General features: G+C 36.1%; 2 protein-coding genes across 5 annotated transcripts in view; one reads left to right on the forward strand and one right to left on the reverse strand.

Annotated features, from left to right (window-relative positions):
• The first annotated feature begins 1992 nt into the window (after window positions 1-1992).
• On the forward strand, window positions 1993-16443 carry map1lc3b (microtubule-associated protein 1 light chain 3 beta). Its single transcript, XM_028449212.1, has 4 exons — window positions 1993-2263; window positions 9753-9808; window positions 12731-12837; window positions 15266-16443. Exons 1-4 carry the CDS (start codon window positions 2224-2226, stop codon window positions 15435-15437), a joined length of 375 nt encoding a protein of 124 aa, XP_028305013.1. The 5' UTR covers window positions 1993-2223; the 3' UTR covers window positions 15438-16443.
• A 1396-nt stretch (window positions 16444-17839) lies between these two features.
• zcchc14 (zinc finger, CCHC domain containing 14) overlaps window positions 17840-22518 on the reverse strand; it is a 33453-nt gene continuing 28774 nt past the window's right edge. For 2 of the 4 annotated variants that reach the window (XM_028449209.1, XM_028449208.1), the window contains exon 14: window positions 17842-19972. In XM_028449209.1, the coding sequence (XP_028305010.1) occupies window positions 19917-19972 (56 nt within the window). In that variant the 3' untranslated portion in view covers window positions 17842-19916. Of the gene's footprint in view, window positions 19973-22518 lie in introns of all 4 variants that reach the window. The other 2 variants (XM_028449210.1, XM_028449211.1) reach the window with 2 other exon arrangements.

Genomic DNA, 22518 nt, shown 5'->3' on the forward strand with positions numbered 1-22518 from the left:
TTTTTGTATAGAATATCCCTATTGTTCCATATAATGTATCTATGAGGTGAAAATTTGTGTTATTGGATAAGAGACCATGATAAGAGAACTTGCCTGTGGAATCCAAACAGTTTTACAGGAACTTTGTCAACATTGTAATTGCAAGCCAAAATAAATTCCAAACCACCAAATTTTGAGAAGATGTATCGAGGAATAAAGTTCCAAATGGACACTGGGTTTTTAAGGAAGTGTTTAGCCCAATTAATTTTAAACATATAATTTAAAGTTGTAAAATTTAACACATTGAGACCACCAGATTCATAATTATTCAGTACAACACTCTTCCTGATAAAGAGGGTTTTCACGGCGCGTCATCAACCCGGAAGTCGCCATTTTGGAGATAAACAGAAGGTTTACAAACAGCACACACACTAGCAAATCCCAAATTTTGAGAAGAAATGGTGAACTATTTCCATGTTTTTGGCCGGACGCCGCTGGAACGAGGCTCCTCTGCTTCCTAGGCCTCTGGATGTAGCCGGCCTAGCAATCCAAGGCTCGTGGTCCAGAGTAGTCGCATCTAACGAACTATAACTGTTTGATTTGCCTAAATCTAAGTTATAACAACTGTCTGAGTAATCTGCCGATACACAGTATATCCGTTACTAACGTGAGCCTCTGCAGCCGCAGCTGACCTCCAAACATAAGATTTAAGCTCTTCCGCTGTGTATGGGCTTGGTGAAATCCAGGTAGTTGATGATATCAGGATACATAAGAGATGGAAGACGCTCCGGGTCGTCATTGATCCAAGACGAGGAAGCCGACTCGTATGGATCTGCACCACCAATAAACTATATTTTTTCCAAATATTGTGCCCTTTCCTGCAGACCAAGTCCTTCCTTGTATGCCTTTGCATCTATAATACATTTTGAGGAGCTTTTCTGTGATTCATCCATTGCAGAGTACACGTCTGTGAGCCTCCAACATGTAGTGTCAACTAGGGGTGGGAACCTCTGAGTACCTCATGATACGATGCGATACGCGATAACGATTATCTCACGATATGACGATACTGCGATTATTGTTATATTGGTCAGAAATCAATCTACGATAAACTATGACATAACAAGAAAAAAAAAGATTAAGTGAAAAAATTAAATATTTATTTTATATCTCTGAAAAACAATAATTTGAAAAAGTGTCCTATGAACAGTGGCACCATTTTAGTGCAACATTTCTGTAAATAAGTGTCAACATACCAATGTAAACAAATAAGTATCTCCAATAGTGCTTTCTGTAAACGGAAAAAACGGTCTTTCTTACCAGTGACACCATTATAGTGCAATATTCCAGTAAACAATATATTGGTTCCTTCAACAAACAGTGACAAAATTTCTGTGAAGACCTACCTGCACATTGTGGTGAAAAAGCAGAAAAGGTTTAAAAAAAAAAAAAATATCGATACTTAGCGCCAGCATATCGATAATCGATCGTGCAAAAAAAAATATTGTGATATATTGCCGTATCGCGATATCGTCACACCTATGGTGTTAACACCTGCCTATGTCCAACATGGCCGAGCATCCTGTGTAGTGAAAAATAATCCTACGCGTGAAAACCTCCTACAGGTGCATGCCCACTAATTTACACGTATACATACAATATTTTGCTACCATAATTTTTCCTACTAGATAAACCCTAATTCTAACCCTAACCCTAAAAATTAAAGAAAACGTTACCTTTTTTCAAAATGACGGACGCGCATGCGCAGTTCGCCAGGTGCGCATGCCCACTGTCACGGTAGGTTTATTCTACACTACACCTGGTAATAACCCAGAAAGTGACGTAGGTGAAAACCCCTCTATAGTGTGTGCGTTTTTTCCAAAGGAAGTTAAAAAGTATACAGTGGATATCTTTACAGGTTTTCATCAACATGAAGAGAGTCCTTAATGTCGGTTACAGACAGACATTAAGGTGGCGGAGAGGTGACGTCACAGGTCAGCTGACCGGTTTGTTTTGCTGGCACGAGCTGGTCCAGATAAAAACAGAGGCAGGAAGCGACGACATTAAACCGACGCTGAACTCCTGTATCGACCTACAATCCACTAACAACATTACTGTCAGTATCTAAGCTACACTGACGGAACACGGACAGCTTTTATCATCGTCTCCGCTTGTTGTAGACTGGCTACGTTGTGTTATTAAAGCCGCTTTTCGTGCTCCAGCTGGCGGACTGACTGACGCAGTATGCCTTCAGAGAAAACCTTCAAACAAAGACGGACCTTCGGTAGGTTTCTGCGATATTCATCGGGCCTTTACTTTTACAGACTGTTCTGTTTTGACAGCTTTGATAGAGTCTATCCCATAACCATTATGGTAATAATAATAAAACACAAAATATGTGTGTAGAATGTCATTCACACACGATTGTGTTAATGTATTTTGTGTTCTGCTAAACTTAAGTTGCCAGTTCGGTTAATTAATAATAGGATTAAACCGTGCTCCGAGATAAAGGATGTGAAAAAGCAGTGTTTGATGTTGATAATAAAGGGTTATAAAACAGGGCAGAGGGCCTGTCCGTCTCCCTGTGTTTACTTGTGTCAGAGCAGCAGCAGAAAAACAAAGTGGTGTCGAAATGCACAGCAGACAGAAAGGGAGAGAGCTGCAGGATTGGGGGATGGGGTGCCTAAAAAGAAGGACACCAAACACGTGTAGCTCACATTAATCTTTGTTTTTGTCATTTGATCATTGAGGATACAACAGAATTCACATTCTAAAGTGTCTTTGTAACCTTCAAAGCTGCAGGGCAAGACTTGTGTTTTAAATGGGTCTGTTTTTGTTTACAATGTGGGGTTTTAATAAAATATTGTGTTGTTCTACGAAGGTAATTTGCATTTTACAAAGGGACATCAATTTCAAATCATTTTTTTTTTTATATAGAAGCTAGTTTCCGCCAAAAAAAAAATATTATGAGTTAGCAAATTCATAATTATGAGAACATAGTTTTTTTTTACATAAAGTAGCAAGAAACACACACAAATGTGACAGAATCAGTTTGCAACAGAGACGTATTTATGTCTTTCCACTATTTCCACACTTTGTACCATGTGTTGAATTCTAAGAACTAAATAAAAAGCCAAAACATGTGTTTTAAATGAACTGTTATTCAAAGTATAATTAAGAATGGTAACAGTCAGTGTCATACTGCAAATGCTCAGTTTGTATCTCATAATTCTGACTTTTCTATTTCATAATTATGACTTTACTAACTCATAATTACAACTTGCCATGGTGGATTTCACTTATTTAGTGGCGGAAATGGGCTTATCTTAATTTTTCGGGTCCTCAAACTGCACAAGCTCTAAAAAAATAATGCCACATATTGATAATAATGTAATACCTTGTGTTGTCCTATGTCCTGTTTGATGTATAGCAATAATAATAATAATAATAATAATAATAATAATAATAATATTAAATGAAGAAAATGTGCTTTTGCTGTTGTTAGCTAATGTATTACAAGCATTTTGTAACACATAAATCTAGGCCTCAATAATGAAAATACCTTATTATTAGAATAGTTATTGGCATTGTTGACCAAGAGCAAAGGGGGGAAAAACCCCAAAACAATCCCAAGCAAGTCTTAGCTGCCATGATTCATTGCACAGTCATGGTGGAATATATTGGCAGAATCTTTTGCGTCCTCTTACCACAGAAACGGTAAACTTTACTCAGTCATGTTTTACCTACTGCTAATTAAATTTAAAGGAACACCTCCTTGAAACATATAAAATAGATAACAACATGAAAATTAATTCCGATCGCTGTTGAACCCATCAATGCTGATGAAGTGAAAGTTTCAGTTGTTTACTTGGATTAGCGATAAAGTAGCTTAGGGTGAGTACAAAACACTAAAATCTCCTAATAGCGAGTTTGATTTTGGGGTTGTTTTTTAACTTGAGATCTGCTATTGCTGCCGTATCTAATTTAGAATACATCCCTGCTGTAAATCTCTAGAGGGAAAGTTTGACATATTTTATAACCCACTGCTCTCACCAGTGCTACTGTTTTTAGCATCTTTGTCTAATTGTATGGTTTGGTTTGTGCAGGATTTAAATAGCAAAATAAAAAAAACTTACTATGGTAGTTAAGTGTAAAGCTGGCTGTAAAAAAAGTATGTTATTTTCTTAACTTTTAACATTTAAAATAAATGACTAGATCTTTTTTTTTTAAATAAGTTGTTTGTACTGTTTTAGTAACTGCACAACTATGGTAGCCAGCTGTAGAAAGGAAAAGAAAATCAGTCATTCATGGTGATAAAGACCAATTCGCTATAATAAAAAATATATATACTGTATACTTGATGCTCTTTTATCCAGTCCTATTTAAAGTTTCATTTTGTTTTTATTTGAAATCATTCTATGGATCTTTTGAATGGTTGGACTTTGGCAAGATAATAGTTCATAAGATATGATGACTGATTGTAGTAGTTTACCTAAAAGTAAAGTCTTTAGAAAATGATATTTCAAAGTAGATGTAAATAGTAAGAAAATGAGGTGCAACGATATCATGTAAATTGTCATGATTTTAACAGAAAGTAGGTTTTAGTTATCACTTTATGTTGTCGTCGTCGTTGGTGTGTTTTGGTTTTTGAGCTGCTCCTTTCAAAAATATTTCCCTTCAAACCCTGGAAATTCATTTCCTGGTATGACTCAGAAAAACTGACGGGAGCGTCACGTAATTGGTCCACATTTACACAAGTGGGACATATGAGGCCTTCCTTTACCTGCAAAGATAAACAACTAATCACATGGTTGTGTAAAGGAAGAGAAATGAAGCAGTTCATGAATAATTCATGTTTTTAGGTGCTGTGACACCAGATTAATGTACACAACAGCTGTTGGAGTAGCAGTGCATGTTGTATAGTGCACACAAAAGAGACAGTGTTCACTATGAGGATTTTACTTACTTTTATAAATTACAACATTGTGTCATGTATCTGGATTTTTAGGTTGAGTAGCAGAAAAAAACAGTGAGCAAAAGATTTCCCCAAATAAGTCATTTCCATTTAATGACAGAATAGAAAAACCAGCATGTTTCCAGACAACCACTTCCTGTTTTGTGGTTTAAAAATTGAATAAAAATATGGTGACAGAGGTCAGTTCATATTGTTAATGTTTTGTAACTTTGGTCTTTTGGCACTTTTCTTTATTTGGTTGGTTCACATTATTCAGTCTGAAGTTGCCGTTTACTTTCCCAGCCGAAGTTTTTTAAGAAACACCATAAAAAGAAATAAAACAGTGATTTATAGTTTCATTTAATCTAACGCTCACTTTGGGCTAACTACTTTACTGTCTTTACAATCACTTTTACAGTTTTTATCGGTGTCGTGATGGTATGAAGGGTCAAACTCAGATTTCAGTCCTTACAGTTATGCTGTTGTTGTTGTTGTCAGTTGAAAGTGTAGCTGGTGAGATATGTTATTGTGTATTTGGTCCCACTTTGTTCCAGGACAATGAAAAAGATAAACAAGTGGACTGAGGAATCAGTCAGTGTGACCCACCAGGTCATCACCGTAGTGACAGCTACCTGCTCCTCATTATCATTATCTGTTTCATGTCAAACTGTTTTTTTCCCCACAATAAAATGTCAAAATAAGGACAATTTATGTACAGTGGGGCAAAAAAGTATTTAGTCAGCCACCAATTGTACTAGTTCAAAGTGAGGAAAAAAGAATCCAGAAAATGACATTGTAGGATTTTTAATTAATTTATTTGCAAGTTATGGTGGAAAATAACTATTTGGTAGGGATGTAACGATTAATCGTAAGGCAGTTAAAAATCGATTCATAGGTATCACGATGAAAATTGAATCGCAGTACTTTTTTTAACCAGCAGTATTGGCGGCGGGTGGAATCTGCTAATACTTTCTTTCTGGCCGCCTTCTACTTTTAAACATGTTCATAAATGATTCCTTACCCCTTTAGCACCAAAAAATATTTGTAATATTATGTGAATATCTGTAAAAGTCACGTTTTTCTATTAGCTCTGTCTGCTAGCATAGCATCGCTTCTTCACTGCAAGACAACTACATGCCAACCGACCACTGGGTTACCAGCGCCCTCTGCTGGTCCAAACAAATATCTGACCTTAATACAGTGAAATGACTGTTTCTTTTTTTAAGTCCAATTGTTAAGGCACAAAATACATTTTCAGTTGCACTTTTTAAACGGAACTAATTTACCCTTTGTTGACAATGGCAGAGGTGAAATGTTTTCTGTAAGTCTTCACAAGGTTTTCACATACTGTTGCTGGTATTGTGGCCCATTCCTTCATGCAGTGTTTGGGATCATTGTTGTGCTGAAAGACCCAGGCACGTTTCATCTTCAATGCCCTTGCTGATGGAAGGAGGTTTTCACTCAAATCTCACAGTCACAATACAATCTGGATCATCCAAATGTTCTCCAGTAAACTTCACACGGGCCCGTACATGTACTGGCTTATGCAGGGGGACACGTCTGGCACTGCAGGATTTGAGTCCCTGGCGGCGTAGTGTGTTACTGATGTAGTCTTTGTTACTTTGGTCCCAGCTCTCTGCAGGTCATTCAATAGGTCCCCCCGTGTGGATCATTTTGACCCCACAGGGTGAAATCTTTCATGGAGCCCCAGATCGAGGGAGATTATCAGTGGTCTTGTTTGTCTTCCATTTCCTAATAATTGCTCCCACAGTTGATTTCTTCAGACCAAGCTGCTTACCTATTGCAGATTCAGTCTTCCCAGCCTGGTGCAGGTCTACAATTTTGTTTCTGGTGTCCTTTGACAGCTCTTTGGTCTTGGCCATAGTGGAGTTTGGAGTGTGACTGTTTGAGGTTGTGGACAGGTGTCTTTGAACTCGTTATCAGTATAAAACAGGTGCTATTAAAATACAGGTAACGAGTGGAGGACAAAGGAGCCTCTTAAAGAAGTTACAGGTCTGTGAGAGCCAGAAATATTGCTTGTTTGTAGGTGACCAAATATTTATTTTACCGAGGGATTTACCAATTAATTCATTAATAATCCTACAATGTGATTTTTCTGGATTTTTTTTTCTCATTTTGTCTCTCATAGTTGAGGTATACCTATGATGAAAATTACAGGCCTCTCGTCTTTTTAAGTCGGAGTACTTGCACAATTGGTGGCTGACTAAATAAGTTTTTTGCCCACTGTATTTATTTGTTCTTGTAGTTCTGCTGTAGTATTATATGTCTTAGTCTGACATAATATATATCTCACATACTGTGCAGAAGTTTGGGGAAATAACTACAAAACAAGATTACAACCATTAGTTTCACTTCCAAAACGAGCACTACGTTATGTTCATAATACAGTAGGGATGTAACGATTAATCGTAAGACAGTTAAAAATCGATTCATAGGTATCACGGTTCACATCGATATTCTGAAATTTGAATCGCAGTACTTTTTTTAAACAGCAGAGGTTGTTATATATATATATATATATATATATATATATTTATATATATATTTATCCCTCTCGTTTAACAGTGTAGGCTGCGGGTGGAATCTGCTACTACTTTCTTTCTGGCCGCCTTCTACTCTTAAACATGTTCATAAATGATTCCTTACCCCTTTAGCACCGAAAGAATATCTGTAAAAGTCACATTTTTTTATTAGCTCTGTCTGCTAGCATAGCATCTCTTCTTCACTGCTGGAATAACTACATGCCAACCGACCACTGGGTTACCAGCGCCCTCTGCTGGTCAAAACAAATATCTGACGTAAATACAATGCAGACTGTTTTTTTTTTTTTAAGTCCAATTGTTAAGGCACAAAAAACATTGCACTTTTAAAAAGAAAAAGAACTATTATGCAGTTTTGCATTGTTTACTATAGAACCAGAATTTAAATATTAGGCTTCTTCTTCATTTGTATTATTCCTTTATTTATTTTATTCAAGATTTATTTTAAGTTAAATTGCATTGTTTTGAATAGTTTATCAAAGGATTCTTTTGACAATGAAAAATAAAAGGAAAATAGTACAGTGTTTTCTAGTTTTTTTCCCAAAAAACATTATTTGTGTACAGTCCCATTTTGTAAAATAAATTGTGAGAGAATCGTATAGTGAACCCAGTATCGTGAATCGAATCGTATCGGGAGTTTAGTGAATTGTTACATCCCTATAATACAGGATATTTAAACCACACCGAGCCCCCATTCAACAAATCAAAATGGCTTACATTAGCAGAAATTGTAGCTTTCCAAAGAAGTAAAATAGCAGTTAAACCACAACAAAAACTTCTCCCTAAAAATATTTAGATACTATTTATTGAAAAAGCTGAGACTTATAACTTAAGAAACAAAATGAACACTCATGGACAACAAAAAAAAAAGCTTTTGTGTGTCATTAAGCGGTACCAGGTTGTGGAACAGTATGTGTGTTGAAATAAAAACTATGTCTGAATTTAAAGCAATTTAAAACATAAATAAGTAAAGTTTATCTTCTCAAAGCATAAGTGTTACAGGGATAAAATTGTAAATAGGTGTGTATATACTTGTGTATGTGTGGACATATGAATTGTATAATTATATAGATATATATCAATGAATTATGTGTGTGTATATATATATGAATATTTTTTAGTGTAAATAGGTGTACATTATAAGAAGATCATATGTATAGTCCTAGATATTACAAGGGTTAGGATCATATAACTTCATACGTCCTCCTACTCCTTTTTGAACATGTATAGGCTTCACAAGCAGGATTTTGTACTATTTGTTCTTTCTTTGCTTTGTTTGATTTATTAATATTATTATTATTTTCATTTTGAGATACACTGCTGTTGTTTTCATGTTTGAAATCAAATTTTAAAAAAAAATGCAGGCAGTCTTTGTTTATTAGCAAAGAAAGTTGTCCTATAGGTTGTCTGAAAACGACATAATTTGAATGAATAAGAACCAAATACCAAACACAATAATACCTATTATGTAACATTCTGCCAGGATTTTTGTTATCGCAGGTATTGATTAGAGTTTTAGGAACAGTATGTTCTTCCTGAGTTGAATCGTTTCTGTCTTTACATGAGACATTTAGAAAAAGAAAGAAATTATTATTTAATTAATGGTTTGTTATAATTGATAGGGTTCGAGTTAGGGTTTCCATGTAGAAATATTTGTCCAAAAAAATCACTTTCTGTTCAAATAAATGTATTCCAATTTGAAAAAAAATAAATTAGAGCATTAAATATAGTTCCTTATTAACATGGATTAATATTACAGTCACAATAACTTGAGTGGTGTAATCTTCCTTGAACAACGTGCCTATCCAGTCTTTAACAAAGCCTTTATTCAGACTATTAATTCTAGCAAAGCTCATTCTGTTTATATCTGCACGTTTGTTTCATTTGAAAACTGAGCTCCTGGATATTAATTATGCAGGTTTTCCTAAAATGTCTCGTCCACTCCTTTTTTTATTTTTTAAACCTGTTGAACTGCAGGTTGTGAAGATAAACACAACAGTAGCAACAGAGGTGACGGTGAACGGTGCATGTTTACAGTATAAACATGAACTCTTTAACGCAGTTATTAATTAAACAGCAGCAAACAGTTTATTCTTACATGGCCTGTAATGGAAATGAAACACCACAGTTGCTGGGAAGTTGGTGTTTCATTTCCAGATCTTTAGGATGTTTGATCGTCATCAGACTTTCTGTGCTTACACAAACCTCTGATCCTTCCCATCAGTCCAATTATTCTCTCTTTGTTTCCTTTTTTACAGAACAGCGAGTAGAAGATGTCAGACTGATCCGAGAGCAGCACCCCAACAAGATACCAGTGAGTCACAGCAGAACGTGTGTCAGAGAGGAAGAGCTTCCTGTGTGTTTCATGTATTTTGCTGCGTAGTTTGGTGTTTGTGGTTTAGGTTCCTTTCATTTTGAGTTAGTTTTAAAAAAAAAAACTTGTACACGCACTCATTTTGGTATTTCTATGAAAAACTTTTAAAACATTTTTCAGACACTGCTTTGGAAGCATTAAAAACAGTTTTAGGTTCATTTGACCAGCATAAAAAAGAGTCCTAGTAGTTATTTATTTCATTTCTTTGGACTCGTAAAGACAAAAAAACAAACGGAATAAACATATAGTAAGCAAAAGGTTGAAAGAAACAAAAATAGAATTTATGGAAGAAAAACAACTGATACTACATATTTTAATGATTATTAACTACATACAGTATGTGTAGAACTGTACATAGAACTGTAACCTGGTTCCTCAGTTTTGCTTTAAATTATAATTTACAATTTGTATAGAATGTCATGGCAATTACAAAGTCAATTATCTAAATTCAATTATTATTTAATTACAATTGCAACATTTTTTTTTAATTACAGTTATTATTATGCCATATCTGTAATTAAAGAGTAACTAAACCCCTACTTTCTGCTGACCTGCCACTAGGAGGGAAATTCAAAAAATGCCTTGATTATGTACGTTACTGCTGTAGCAGTAAGACACACCCACTCTGTCAGCCCACACCGATGTGTGCAGAGACAGACAGTAATACACACCATGTATGTCTGTACACACACACACACACACACACACACATGGTGAGTTCATAAGCTAAAATGTGTCACTACAACTACAGACACACATAGCCACAACGTGAAGCTCTCACACAGCCTTACAGATACTACTCGGGAAAACAACCCTGCTCTCACGCATATTGACGTACTGTACACACACGTCCGCGCACACGCAGAGACAGACGGGAATACACACATTGCATAATGTGTCTGTAAATACACACATAGGTTGATGAACCCTCTGATTAGTGCAGAATCTGCTCTTTGTAGAAGCACAGAGTCAAACATCACTGCACACAGAACACAGTGGACTTCCTCATTGGCTGTCAATCAATGCTCACTGAGGGCTGTGATTGGAGGAAACCCTCCTTCCTCTCAGCTTTTATCGGAGGGCCGGGACCAACAATGAAAGTTGATGACGCAGGGGAATCTTAAAGAATCAGTTTCAGCCAATAGTAAAATTCAAATGTAATAGCAGCGTTCAACCCTTAGAGGCCAGCATATCTGACATTTTACAACTAAATACGCAAAATTAAATTACTTTTACTAAAATGTGAAGAGTGGGACTCGGAATAATAAACAGCACTACTTAAAGGGGACATATTATGCTATTTTTCACCCATCTCCATTTGTTCTTAGAACCCCAGAAACATAGTATTTGAGCTTTATTTTACCAAACTCGCCTGTTTTCCAGAGTTTTAGCCTTTGAAAAGTCACTTTCTGAGCAGTTCTAAAAATCGGGTGATTTTGGGGCCTACTTATGCACATTCTTGATGGACTTTTATGCCTCGCTCTTTTACAGGGTGATCAGTGATCACCAAAGCAATTTTATTTTTGCTATCCACACTGTTGTTATTGTTTTCAGCCAAAAAACTGCACATTACAGTAAAACACATGGCTATTTAAGCGGCTATTGTTATTGTGAGTTTGTCTCAGCGCTTCAGGGTCTGTTTTTATCTCAGCAGGAGAGTGTTGAGCTGCTAAGTCATTTTCTCCTCCTCTGCTCTTCCAACTACAGGAGTAGTGTATTTAAGGTTATAATCATTTGTTTTCTCCAACCGTTGCGTCACATTGTGTCACAAACACGTCAGATCAGCGATACGAGGCAATAGAACAGATACTAAAAATGTTTCTGCTCCCTGGTGCTACACCAAACCACAAGGTGCACTGGAAACCACAAGAGTGCAGTACATCTCTGTGTGAACAAATAGTGCTTACACTACAGTGTACATGTACTGTGGAGGCACAGCACCGGGTGCAGCAGGAAAGTTCTGTATTTAGTTTCACCAGTAGTCATTACTCTTTCGCTAGCGAGGAAAAACAATGGCGGACTTTGGCAAAAGTTTTCATCAGGTTGGGGGTGGAGTCCATGTGTGGAGATATCGCTGTCCATGGATGTAGAAAATTTGAAACGGAGCACTTGTCTCTGTGTTGTAAGACTTACACAGACCATAAACAAAGGACCTTATGGATTTATGTCACATTTATTTCACAGATTTTTTATAATATTTAATAGCCAAATACATATGTATTCAGCAGAACAAGTGGGTTTTGTGTTTAGTTACTCTTTAATTATCCATTATCCAATTACAATTATATTTGACCCCAACCCTGCTTGGGCTTATTATTTATTTTTGGAAATAATAAAAATCACAATTATTTACAAGAAGAAACAAAGGATTTGAAGCTTTTCATCCCTTCGTTGCATTTTACCTGCAGGACTTCAGCATTACAGTATCAGCTCAGCTTTCCTCAGGGCTGTAAGCTTCCATTTCCAGTGTGAGTGAGTGTTGGGAGCAGAAGCAGCTGTGTCATGTAACGTTGCTGTAACCTCAGAAGAGCCTGGAGGGAGGCAGACAGGACAGACTGATGCTAGCTGTCAGAGCTACAGCACATTTAGGGGTTTTTTGTGCTTATCAACATCTCATCGAGGGCACATGGCAGGGAATTTTATTTTGAACACACCACTGAACAAAACATCAGGAACAAGAAACCAATGCTTCCACTGATGACTGATCAGCTAAGCCCTAGACCTGATATGTGCCAGAACTATTTAAAAAATATTCCTCTGAATGTTGATCTGGAACTTTTTCAAAGGTGATTGTGTGAGATCTCTGAAAGCATCTGGTACGACTGGAAATGTAAAGGGTGGTCACATGCCTGTGCTCTGCAGGTGATCATTGAGAGATACAAAGGAGAAAAACAGCTTCCCATCCTCGACAAAACCAAGTTTCTGGTTCCCGACCACGTCAACATGAGTGAGCTCATCAAGATTATCAGGTAAACTCAACGTCTTTGTTTCCTGTCTATTCCAGTCCCATATTTTGACACCAGTGACCACGGTTACAAGATATTTGTTCATTCAGAATTGATTATTCCGAATTAAATAAATCAGAATTAAAGTATTCTGTTTTGTGATTACTGGGGATGTATATTGATAAGGATTTAGCGATTCTGATGCTTTATCAATCCGGTTTTTTATCGATTATCTTATTGATTCTCAAATAGGGTGAAAAACAAGTAGTACATGAGTACAGAAAAGAATACAGCCTGGTTTATTACAATAAATGCCAGGTTTATTAATATAAATCTTAATTATTCACCGCTGAGAATAAACAATAGTCAAATGAATCCTCAATAAACAAATAAACAATACTCAGTTGAGTAAAAAGAGTCCACAAGTCAAGTGGCTATTGGCTTAGGATAATAAATTAACCTCATTTTTATCATTATCACACAATGTTAGTAAGTTAAACGGCCACTGGTGGCTCTGTCAGTGATGATTTGCTCAGGTTTTTTTTTTTTTAGGCAATTTTAGACGGTGTTTAATGCAGCCAGGACAGGAGGGGGGAGGGCGGAGCACCTTATCAGGGGTCCCCGGAACATTTCCCCATAAAAAAAACATTCCTTGCCTCAAGGTGACGGAATTTCATGTTGATTCTGTCCATTTCCGTGTTTAACCGTTTTCATTGGTCGATTCCGGGAATTATAGAGCCCTATTAGTATTCAGCTGCAGCTGAGGGGAGGGCCTCTGTGTGTCTGTTTGTGTCTGCAGCAGCGAATAAAGTTGTCAATTGAAACAGGCGAGAGAAAAAAAACTGGAGATGAACCAAAAATATATTAAGAGATGAACATGGCGCTGTTTTTCAAGTGAGTATCGTATCCGATACTAACTTTTTGGTATCAATAATTTATTGAGTATCAAATTTTTTGACAACACTAATCCCTAGTGATTACATAGTAAAATAGTAATTCCGAATTGAGGTTTACATGGAATCACGGTTATTCGCCTTAATTGAAGATCTGATCTGGGGGTTGAGAAGGCTTCTGATTGGACAGGGGGCGAAGGTGACAAATACACGTCTTTTCTTTTTGGCTCCAACATAGAAGACCACATAATAACAACAGATTTCACTTTTATTGTGATTGTAGTTCTGAATCAACACACTTTCACTGAATTAAAGGGGATTTAAAGTTCCCATGTAAATGTGGCCGATTCACTCGTTAATGTTATCAAGTCTAATTGAGAGCTCACTCTGAAACATGAGTTAGTCTTTAAGGCGCTATTTGATTTTAATGCATTTATGTGAGTCAATTCACAGGAATTTATTTGACTAAAAATGACTTTTATTTACTAGTTTTTATCCTCCTCAGAGCAGATCAACCAGGTCACAGAGATGACTCTGATTGGCTCATTTAACATCAAGTCCCTCCCTTTCACATCAAACGTACCTTAAAATCAGCCATGGAACAGTTAGAGGAGAGTTATTGGTGTGGCCGTACCGTATGAGTTTTTGACTTCATATTTATGAACGAGACCAGTTCAGATGAGGGGAAATGTGAATAAATATTTGTGCAATAATCTATTAGCTGCTGCAAAGAAATCCATTACTATTAAATGGTTTTGTGACAACATTCCCACTATTGATGACAAGATTTGTGTTCTTCAAGATAAAACGTATATGTAGTTGAAAAACTTACCGGTACATATCAGAATCAGAAATACTTTATTTATCCAGCGGGGAAATTACTGGTGTTCCAGAGGCTGGAGAAATATTACAAATAAAAAGAATAAAAACTAAATAAAGAAAGAAAGAAAGAGAAAACAAAACGTACATAATCAAGTAAAAGACTGTTGATTAAAATAATAAGGATTAAATACAAGTGCACACATTACAGTAGAGAAATAGAATAAGATATAATAATAATAATAATAAAAATATACAAATGTACAAATATATATACAAGAATCAATATGCTGTAAGATTAGAACATGACAAATTTAAAAAGGCTTATTTCAGCACCATAGTCAGTTTTATGATGTGACTGCACCGATGTATCCCTAATCTACTGAAAAATTGGAACAATGCTGTTTATTTCTTGTTTTTTTTCTTTACTTTATTATTATTATATAACTAAAAATGCATATATGTTGTTTTGATACTGTATACATATTTAAAACTTGGGACTGAAAGATGTAATGTCATAATATTTGCTAATATCTGTTCCCAATAAAATTTTAAATTTAAAAAAAAATCATTGGAGAATGAGTTCGATTGTAATATAATTTGAATAATTTTGCATGAATTAAATAAATTGAAAAAGGTGTAAGAAATATTAAAGTATTTTCTTTTCTCCTTTCAGACACAGCTTTCTTTGTGTTTATTAAAAGTGTTTTTTTGTTGTCATACTCGTGTTTTCCCACCAGGCGGCGCCTTCAGCTGAACTCCAACCAGGCCTTCTTCCTGCTCGTCAACGGCCACAGCATGGTGTCCGTGTCTGCCGCCATCTCTGAGGTGTACGAGCGAGAGAGAGACCAGGACGGCTTCCTCTACATGATGTACGCCTCCCAGGAGACTTTCGGAGCTATCGTCGAATGAACTTCGCACGCTTTCCTCCTGGACAGAAGTAGATTTTAGCCTCTGTGTCTCCTACCACAATGTTTGTTCCTCCTTTTTTTTTTTTTTTTTTTTTTTTTTAATAGCTGAAATCTAGTTCCTGTTGTCATATTCTGGTTGCTGAACACAGGTGGTCAGTGTCGTAGCATCAAGCCGTGATGGGACGATGAAGGCTGAGAGATGGCGTCACGGTGTCGTCCTGATTTAACCCCGCGTTGCTGTCACTGTGACGGCCTGTTTCAGTGTCGTGTTCTGCTCAGCTGTACTTGTACACTGTTCACATGTATATACATTGAGAAACTCATATTTGCATTGAGGATAATGAGTCTCGCCATTTAATATCGCCCTCTCTATACATATTTAGAGAATTATATATATATATATATATATTAACATATAAACAGGTAAAACAATGCTAGCCTGAATGTTCAGGTGTTCAGGATTGTTTTTAAAATTTTAATTACTGTTAAAAGGCTGAGAAGCTTTTTCTGTTTCATAAAAATGTAACTTTAGGAATTGAGCGTGTCTCTGTGATCCTTTCTGTGTGTTTTTACTTCCCCTGTCTTGCAGCCTAAAGTTTTTTTTTTTTTTTTACTTTAACAGGAAAAATATTTTGAGGAAACTGCTGATTGATTGTAGTTTGCGAGAAAAATGCCTTTCGTGTACAGACATCTGGACTTGTAATTATTGAGGGTTTCTAAGGGAACGTTGTCACACTGAGCTAGTGGGTCTGACTGCATGAGTGAATGTGACAATGAGGGTTTTTTTTAGTTTTCTGTCCTCTGAACATTTGGGTGATTGAGGCAGATGCAACACTTGAGCAGGTTAAAGACCAATCACATGTGCATTTTTTTTCCACCCCTGATTCGTGGTCTCAAACAATCAACTTTCACTTTTCTGAAACGTGTCAGGTGGAGAACTCACTCCAGCCCGATGGCTTTTTAAAGGGCTGCCCTCCCTCTCACAAACAAATAAATCATACCTCTCATGTTGTGCTTGTTCTCATTATCTTCTCTCACGGGCATGGTTCGACTGCAGGATTTTATCACTTTAGTTTATTTTTATTGTTATTTTATTTCCTCGGTTCCATATAAAGGTGAAAGTTCCTGAATCGTTCAAAGCTGCCATGTTTGTTACAGAGAAGTGGAGAATTTATCTCTGCTGTGCACACACACACACACACGCAGCAGAATTACACCCATCCATCATCACCTTTATGTATTTATGTTGGTATTTTGTAAACAATAAAATAAGTAAAAGTGTTGAATTCTTGTTTCATTTTAATTTTACATCCACCTGAATGAGAATGTACACATGCCACGTTTGGTACAAATTAAATTAAAACCTGTACTGACATCACAGGAATTGCCAAAAACTAATAGTTGCACAATGCTCATAAACCATGGCAGAGTGTAGGATAGTTATGGGGGCGATGCTGCATATAGAAAAAGATCAACTTTATTGTCTGTCCTGAAGCAGTGACAGAAAGCCACACACAGCAACACATTCTGCACAATAAAACATAAATTGTCTTAAACACACACAAGGAGGATCATTTTAAGAACAGATATAAATAGTTTCTCATGTTGTTCATAGCAGTTATTGTGGAGGGGATGAAGGTGCGTAAACGTACCAATAGCACCGTGGGTTGTGCGTACGGCAACCGTATGAATAAACAATATCATTGTTTTTTCCGAGCCAAACTCATGAAACAGGTTTGTTTTACCCTGCTGATGATGTCATATATTGAGTTTTATTGATGTATTTATTATTGGACAAAATAATAGTGTATGACTCTTTAATCAATGATTATAACATTATTTACTTGAAAAAGAAAAGGGAAAAAAGACGAAATTGCCGCTTGACAGTTTGGTTTTTTTCCCCACCGTGAACTTGACATTTTTGCGCACTGCATTGTGGGATGTGGAGTCCCATTACCCAGCGCATAGTTTTACTTCATTCTTAGCGCTATTTATTGGGGTTTTTTTTTTTGCGAGATAATGATGGTAGTGATTTGCTTGACTCCGTATTTGTTTTGGTTCGTTCCCGCTTTTCCCCGTGATATCAGAATAACGTGAAAAATACTTTAATGCTTCTGTTAACAGGACTTCATATCCCACTATGCAGCGCACGAACAACTTAATTGCATTTACGGTAGAGATAAAAAAATTAAAAAAAAACTTTCAAGCGGCAATTTTATACCTCTTTCATTTTTTGCAGTTTTAAGAAGTCAAACATCTTCACAAGGGGAAACTAAAATATGGTTATAAAAGTTCATCTTTATTTGGAAGAGGAGATCTCAGTTGTGTAAAATTCAGCTTTTAATCAAATACAGATACTAGGTACACCAAAAAAGGAAGTTATTTGTTTTTTCGTCGAATAAAACAACTTTTATTGTAAACATTTGCAATACATGTTGTTTTTTGCTGCTTAATCTTTAATATTTGCAAATTACCACATGTTTACCTTTACAGTGGTCCCCAACCACTGGGCTACATACAGTATAATAACTTAAAATAAATACATATAGGGAATTATTTTTGAGTGTTTTGGGTATATTATTTGTTTATTTTTTAAATTGTCATTATTATTTCATGTGACTGCACTTGATTAGATTCAGTGTGGATGTGAGGAAGGCCAGCAGTGCATGAGTACAGGTATTTTACTGATATGAATCTGTGCAAACGGCTATAGTGAGAAATCATTTTTTAGTTCAACACATTTCTGTTAAATTTTTTTAATTTGACAGAACTTTTAAAAGCCTTTTTAAAAAAGTTACCCAACAAAATAAACATAAATATGAGCGGAGCATGCTGAGAAAGGATAAAGAGATCCTCAATGAAGTGACATTTACAGTCCAGCCTTTCTTTGGTGTCTACTGCTTACATAATGTAACTAAATGTATTTCTTTAGAATACATTAACATATGTTTACACAAACATACATAACTGAACCCTGGTTAAACCCTTATCCGACAAATAATCAATGCACAACAGCTCTAAGTTGTTGAACATACTCACATGTCAATATTTCACTTTTTAAATAAGCGTCCTGTACCCGCCAGGAGCACAGAAAGATTCATATGAAGGACATTATACTGTCCTCATGTCTGTCTGGGTCCTGCCCAGAAAAATCACAATTTCGTATGAAAAACAGTTTGCGCTGCAATATGGGATTACAATAAGAGATGCAACCACGTCTCAGCTGGATGAAGGTGACTGTCACAAAGATGTGAAAGATCTGCTTAAATTCACAATAAAACTGGTTAAAAAAAACAAGTGTTTGTAGTGTTTTTACACTTATTGCTGTTTGAGAAAGAAAATAACTTTAAGGCACGTTTTGATTTCTGACTGGGTTTGAGGTAGAAAAGCTGGAGACTTTACATGGATTTCAATTTTCTACAGACGCTGGATTTTGTGGGGCTGTCATTGTTGCAGCATCGCGTGGACATCGGGGGCCATGCCCCTGGATTGGCAGACCAGAGGGGGTGGTCCCCCTTTTTAAGATGGGGGTTCGGAAGGTGTGTTCCAACTATAGAGGGATCACACTCCTCAGCTTCCCTAATAAGGTCTATTCAGGGCCTGCCGGACGTCCAACCTCGGATACAGGAGGGGCAATGTGGTTTCCGTCCTGGTCGGGGAACTGTGGACCAGCTCTACATCCTTGGTGGGGTCCTTGAGGGTGCATGGGAGTTTGCCCAACTAGTCCACATGTGTTTTGTGGACCTGGAGAAGGCATTCGACCGTGTTCCTCTGGGATTCCTGTGGGGGGGTCGTCCGCGGTATCGGACCCCCTGCATCATGCTTTTTGCAGATGATGTGGTCCTGTTGACTCCATCATGCCGTGACCTTCAACTCTCACCTGGATCGGTTCGCAGTGTGAAACGGCCGGGATGAGAATCAACACCTCCATAAAGTATCGAGATGAACTTTTGTTATGTAATACTTATTTTCCACCATAATTTGCAAATAAATTCATTAAAAGTCCTACAACGTGATTTTCTAGATTTTTTTTCTCATTTTGTCTCTTATAGTTGAGGTACAGTATACCTCACTGTACATTGTGTGTGGATGTAATGTAGTTGCACTTATAGAGGATCACTGGTGTGTGTGTGTGTGTGTGTGTGTGTGAACATCTGTTGTTGGAGAGGAAACACGTACAAGTAGAAAGTTAAAACAACACAAACTGATGGACATTTGAACACTGCAGGGTTGTTTTTCTCTCAAAAAATACAAAAGTAGTTTGTGTGTGAAGCTGCTTTAGAGAAGTGTGTATTTTCACTGATTGTTTGATGAGTTTTCTCCTCAGCTCTGACAAGCGTCTCTTGTCAAAAGTAAGGCAGGATGATCAATGCCACCGTTCAGTTACAGTATCTTCTAGTTGGTTTTGATTGATCCCACACAGTAGTTTCAGCAGAAGCACGAGCGATGTTCTTGTTATTGTTCTTCTGCTCCTCGTGCTTCACTCTCCTGAGTCTTTACTGTCAGAGTGAGGCGTGAACTTCAGACGAAACCCTCCTGAGAAACAGCAGAGAAAACAGGGATGTCACACTCAGTCACTGAGCGGCTAAACAGCAAATCAAGAGAAAAGTGAAAACAAGATTTAATTCAAATGTGAACATCCTGATCCTTTTTATATGAAAATTGTGCAATAAAAACCATTGCATGTTTGGTATGTAGCAAATTAAGGAACTACAAAAAATAAGCACATTTTTAAATGTGCCATGGTTTTAGGCAACTATATTAAATATTAGGGATGTAACGATTCACTCAACTCCCGATACGATTCGATTCACGATACTGGGTTCACGATACGATTCTCTCACGATTTATTTTACAAAATGGGACTGTAGACAATTTTTTTTTTTGGGAAAAAAACTAGAAAATACTGTTTTATCTTCCTTTTATTTTTCATTGTCAAAAGAATCCCTTGATGAACTATTCAAAACAATGCAATTTAACTAAAAATAAATCTTGAATGAAATAAATAAAGGAATAATACAAATGAAAATGAAGCCTATTAATTTAAATTCTGGTTCTATAATAAACAATGCAAACTGCATAATAGTTCTTTTTCTTTTAAAAGTGCAAACTGAAAATGTATATTGTGCCTTAACAATTGGACTTTAAAAAAAAAAAACCGTCATTGCACTGATTTACGTCATATTTGTTTGGACCAGCAGAGGGCGCTGGTAACACAGTGGTCGGTTGGCATGCAGATATCTTTCAGTGAAGAAGAGAAGCTATGCTAGCAGACAGAGCTAATAGAAAAACGTGACTTTTACAGATATTCAAGTAATATTACAGATATTATTTCGGTGCTTAAGGGATAATGAATCATTTATTAACATATTTAAGAGTAGAAGGAGGCCAGAAAGAAAGTATTAGCAGACTCCGCCCGCTGCCTACACTGTGGATAAAGTACTGCGATTCAATTTTCAGAAAATCGATATCAACATAATAACTATGAATCGATTTTTAACTGCCTTACGATTTAATCGTTACATCCCTATTAATATTATATTATTAATACTGTGCATTTGCCTCTAAAATAAGTATTAATACAGAAAATGTTTCAAATTAAATTTAAATTTTGAAGCAGCAAAAGCAAAGTTTTGGAATGTAAAATGTGTAAATAATGTCATATTACAGTAATTAGGGATGGTGGATGATGGGCTATCATATGTGTGTAACTTGTACTCGTAAAACTAAAAATGCTCCGATAACACAGATGTAACTGTAGCCTAAGGCAGTTTGGTTGTAAATGACCATGTCAGACATGAGTGGAAACACAAGGGTTATTGAGACTGATAACTACATTTAATACTAAATAAATATGTGTAATTTAATTAATCACATCATCAGTATTATCTGCATCATAGATACTCATATCGTACTCAATTATCAGTATTTATAGAGGTAAGGAGGGTATTAGTAACTTTTTTGATTATGCTATTTTTTAGTTTGAAAAAAATGAGCCTGAAAAAAAAAAAGGATTATAATATACAGAATATAGGAGTGTATTATTAAGAGAAATGCCTTCATGTGCAGGTTTGACCTCATTAACGGTGATTGAGTTTTCTTTATGTCAGTGATTGAGTGGTGCATACGTCACAGAAAGACCACAAGTCATGAATTGATTCCATGATCTCTCTGAGGCATTGACGCTAACCAGGGTTGGGGTTCATTATAATTAGGGGTGTCCCGATAATGATATTGGTCCAAAATCAGCCTAAAAACGAATATCGGATTTTATGGGACTGCATCTAAAATCACCAATATAAGCGCCTCCGATAACATTTTCAGCAGTTAGTTAAATGACTGATTTAGTTTGCTGTTTTTAGATTGACATGTTTATTTGTTTACATTAGTGAAGAATAAGCGCAATGATCACATTATTTTGAAACTGGAGCTGTGTAACTCATAACTTTGAGCAGTGGACAATATTGTGTTGTTTATTAGGGATGCAAAGATTAAAGTAAAGAATCGATTCAATGGTGTCACAGTTCACATTAATACTTTGATAAATTGAATCGCAGTACTTAAAAAAATAAAATAATAAATAAATTTACAGTATATATATATATATTACTTCTTTTTTTTTACAGCAAAGGGCACTGTCTATTTAGAATTTGAAATTCAGGACGCACCACTGTGTTTTAAATCTGAAGTGTGGAAGCATTTTGGCTTCCCCAAGACAAAATGAAAGAGGTGAGAAAGAAAGGATAAGAGTGGCACAAGAGAGAGAATGAAAGCCATAGTTTGTTTATGTATATTATTTCTTTGATATGGGATTTATTTTAAAGTCCAATTGTTTAGGCACAAAACACATTTTCAGTTGCACTTTTAAAAAGAAAAGGAACTAATATGCAGTTTTGCATAGTTTACTGTAGAGCCAGAATGTAAATGAATAGGCTTCTTCTTCATGTGTATTATTTATTTCATTCAGGATTTATTTTTAATTAAATTGCATTGTTTTGCGTAGTTTATCAAGGGATTATTTTGACAATGACAAAATGTTATTTTTATTTTCAAAGAGTTAGATCCTATTTGTTAATGATGTT

The sequence above is a fragment of the Gouania willdenowi genome, chromosome 6, assembly GCF_900634775.1.
Source record: "Gouania willdenowi chromosome 6, fGouWil2.1, whole genome shotgun sequence".
Classification (NCBI taxonomy): Eukaryota; Metazoa; Chordata; class Actinopteri; order Blenniiformes; family Gobiesocidae; genus Gouania; species Gouania willdenowi.

Excerpts from the sequence above, each read along its gene's own strand:
- map1lc3b (XM_028449212.1), top strand. The coding sequence starts at position 2,224 with ATGCCTTCAGAGAAAACCTTCAAACAAAGACGGACCTTCG. Across the intron at positions 9,809-12,730 it reads AGCACCCCAACAAGATACCA|GTGATCATTGAGAGATACAA; the intron begins GTGAGTCACAGC and ends TGTGCTCTGCAG. Across the intron at positions 12,838-15,265 it reads GAGCTCATCAAGATTATCAG|GCGGCGCCTTCAGCTGAACT; the intron begins GTAAACTCAACG and ends TTTTCCCACCAG.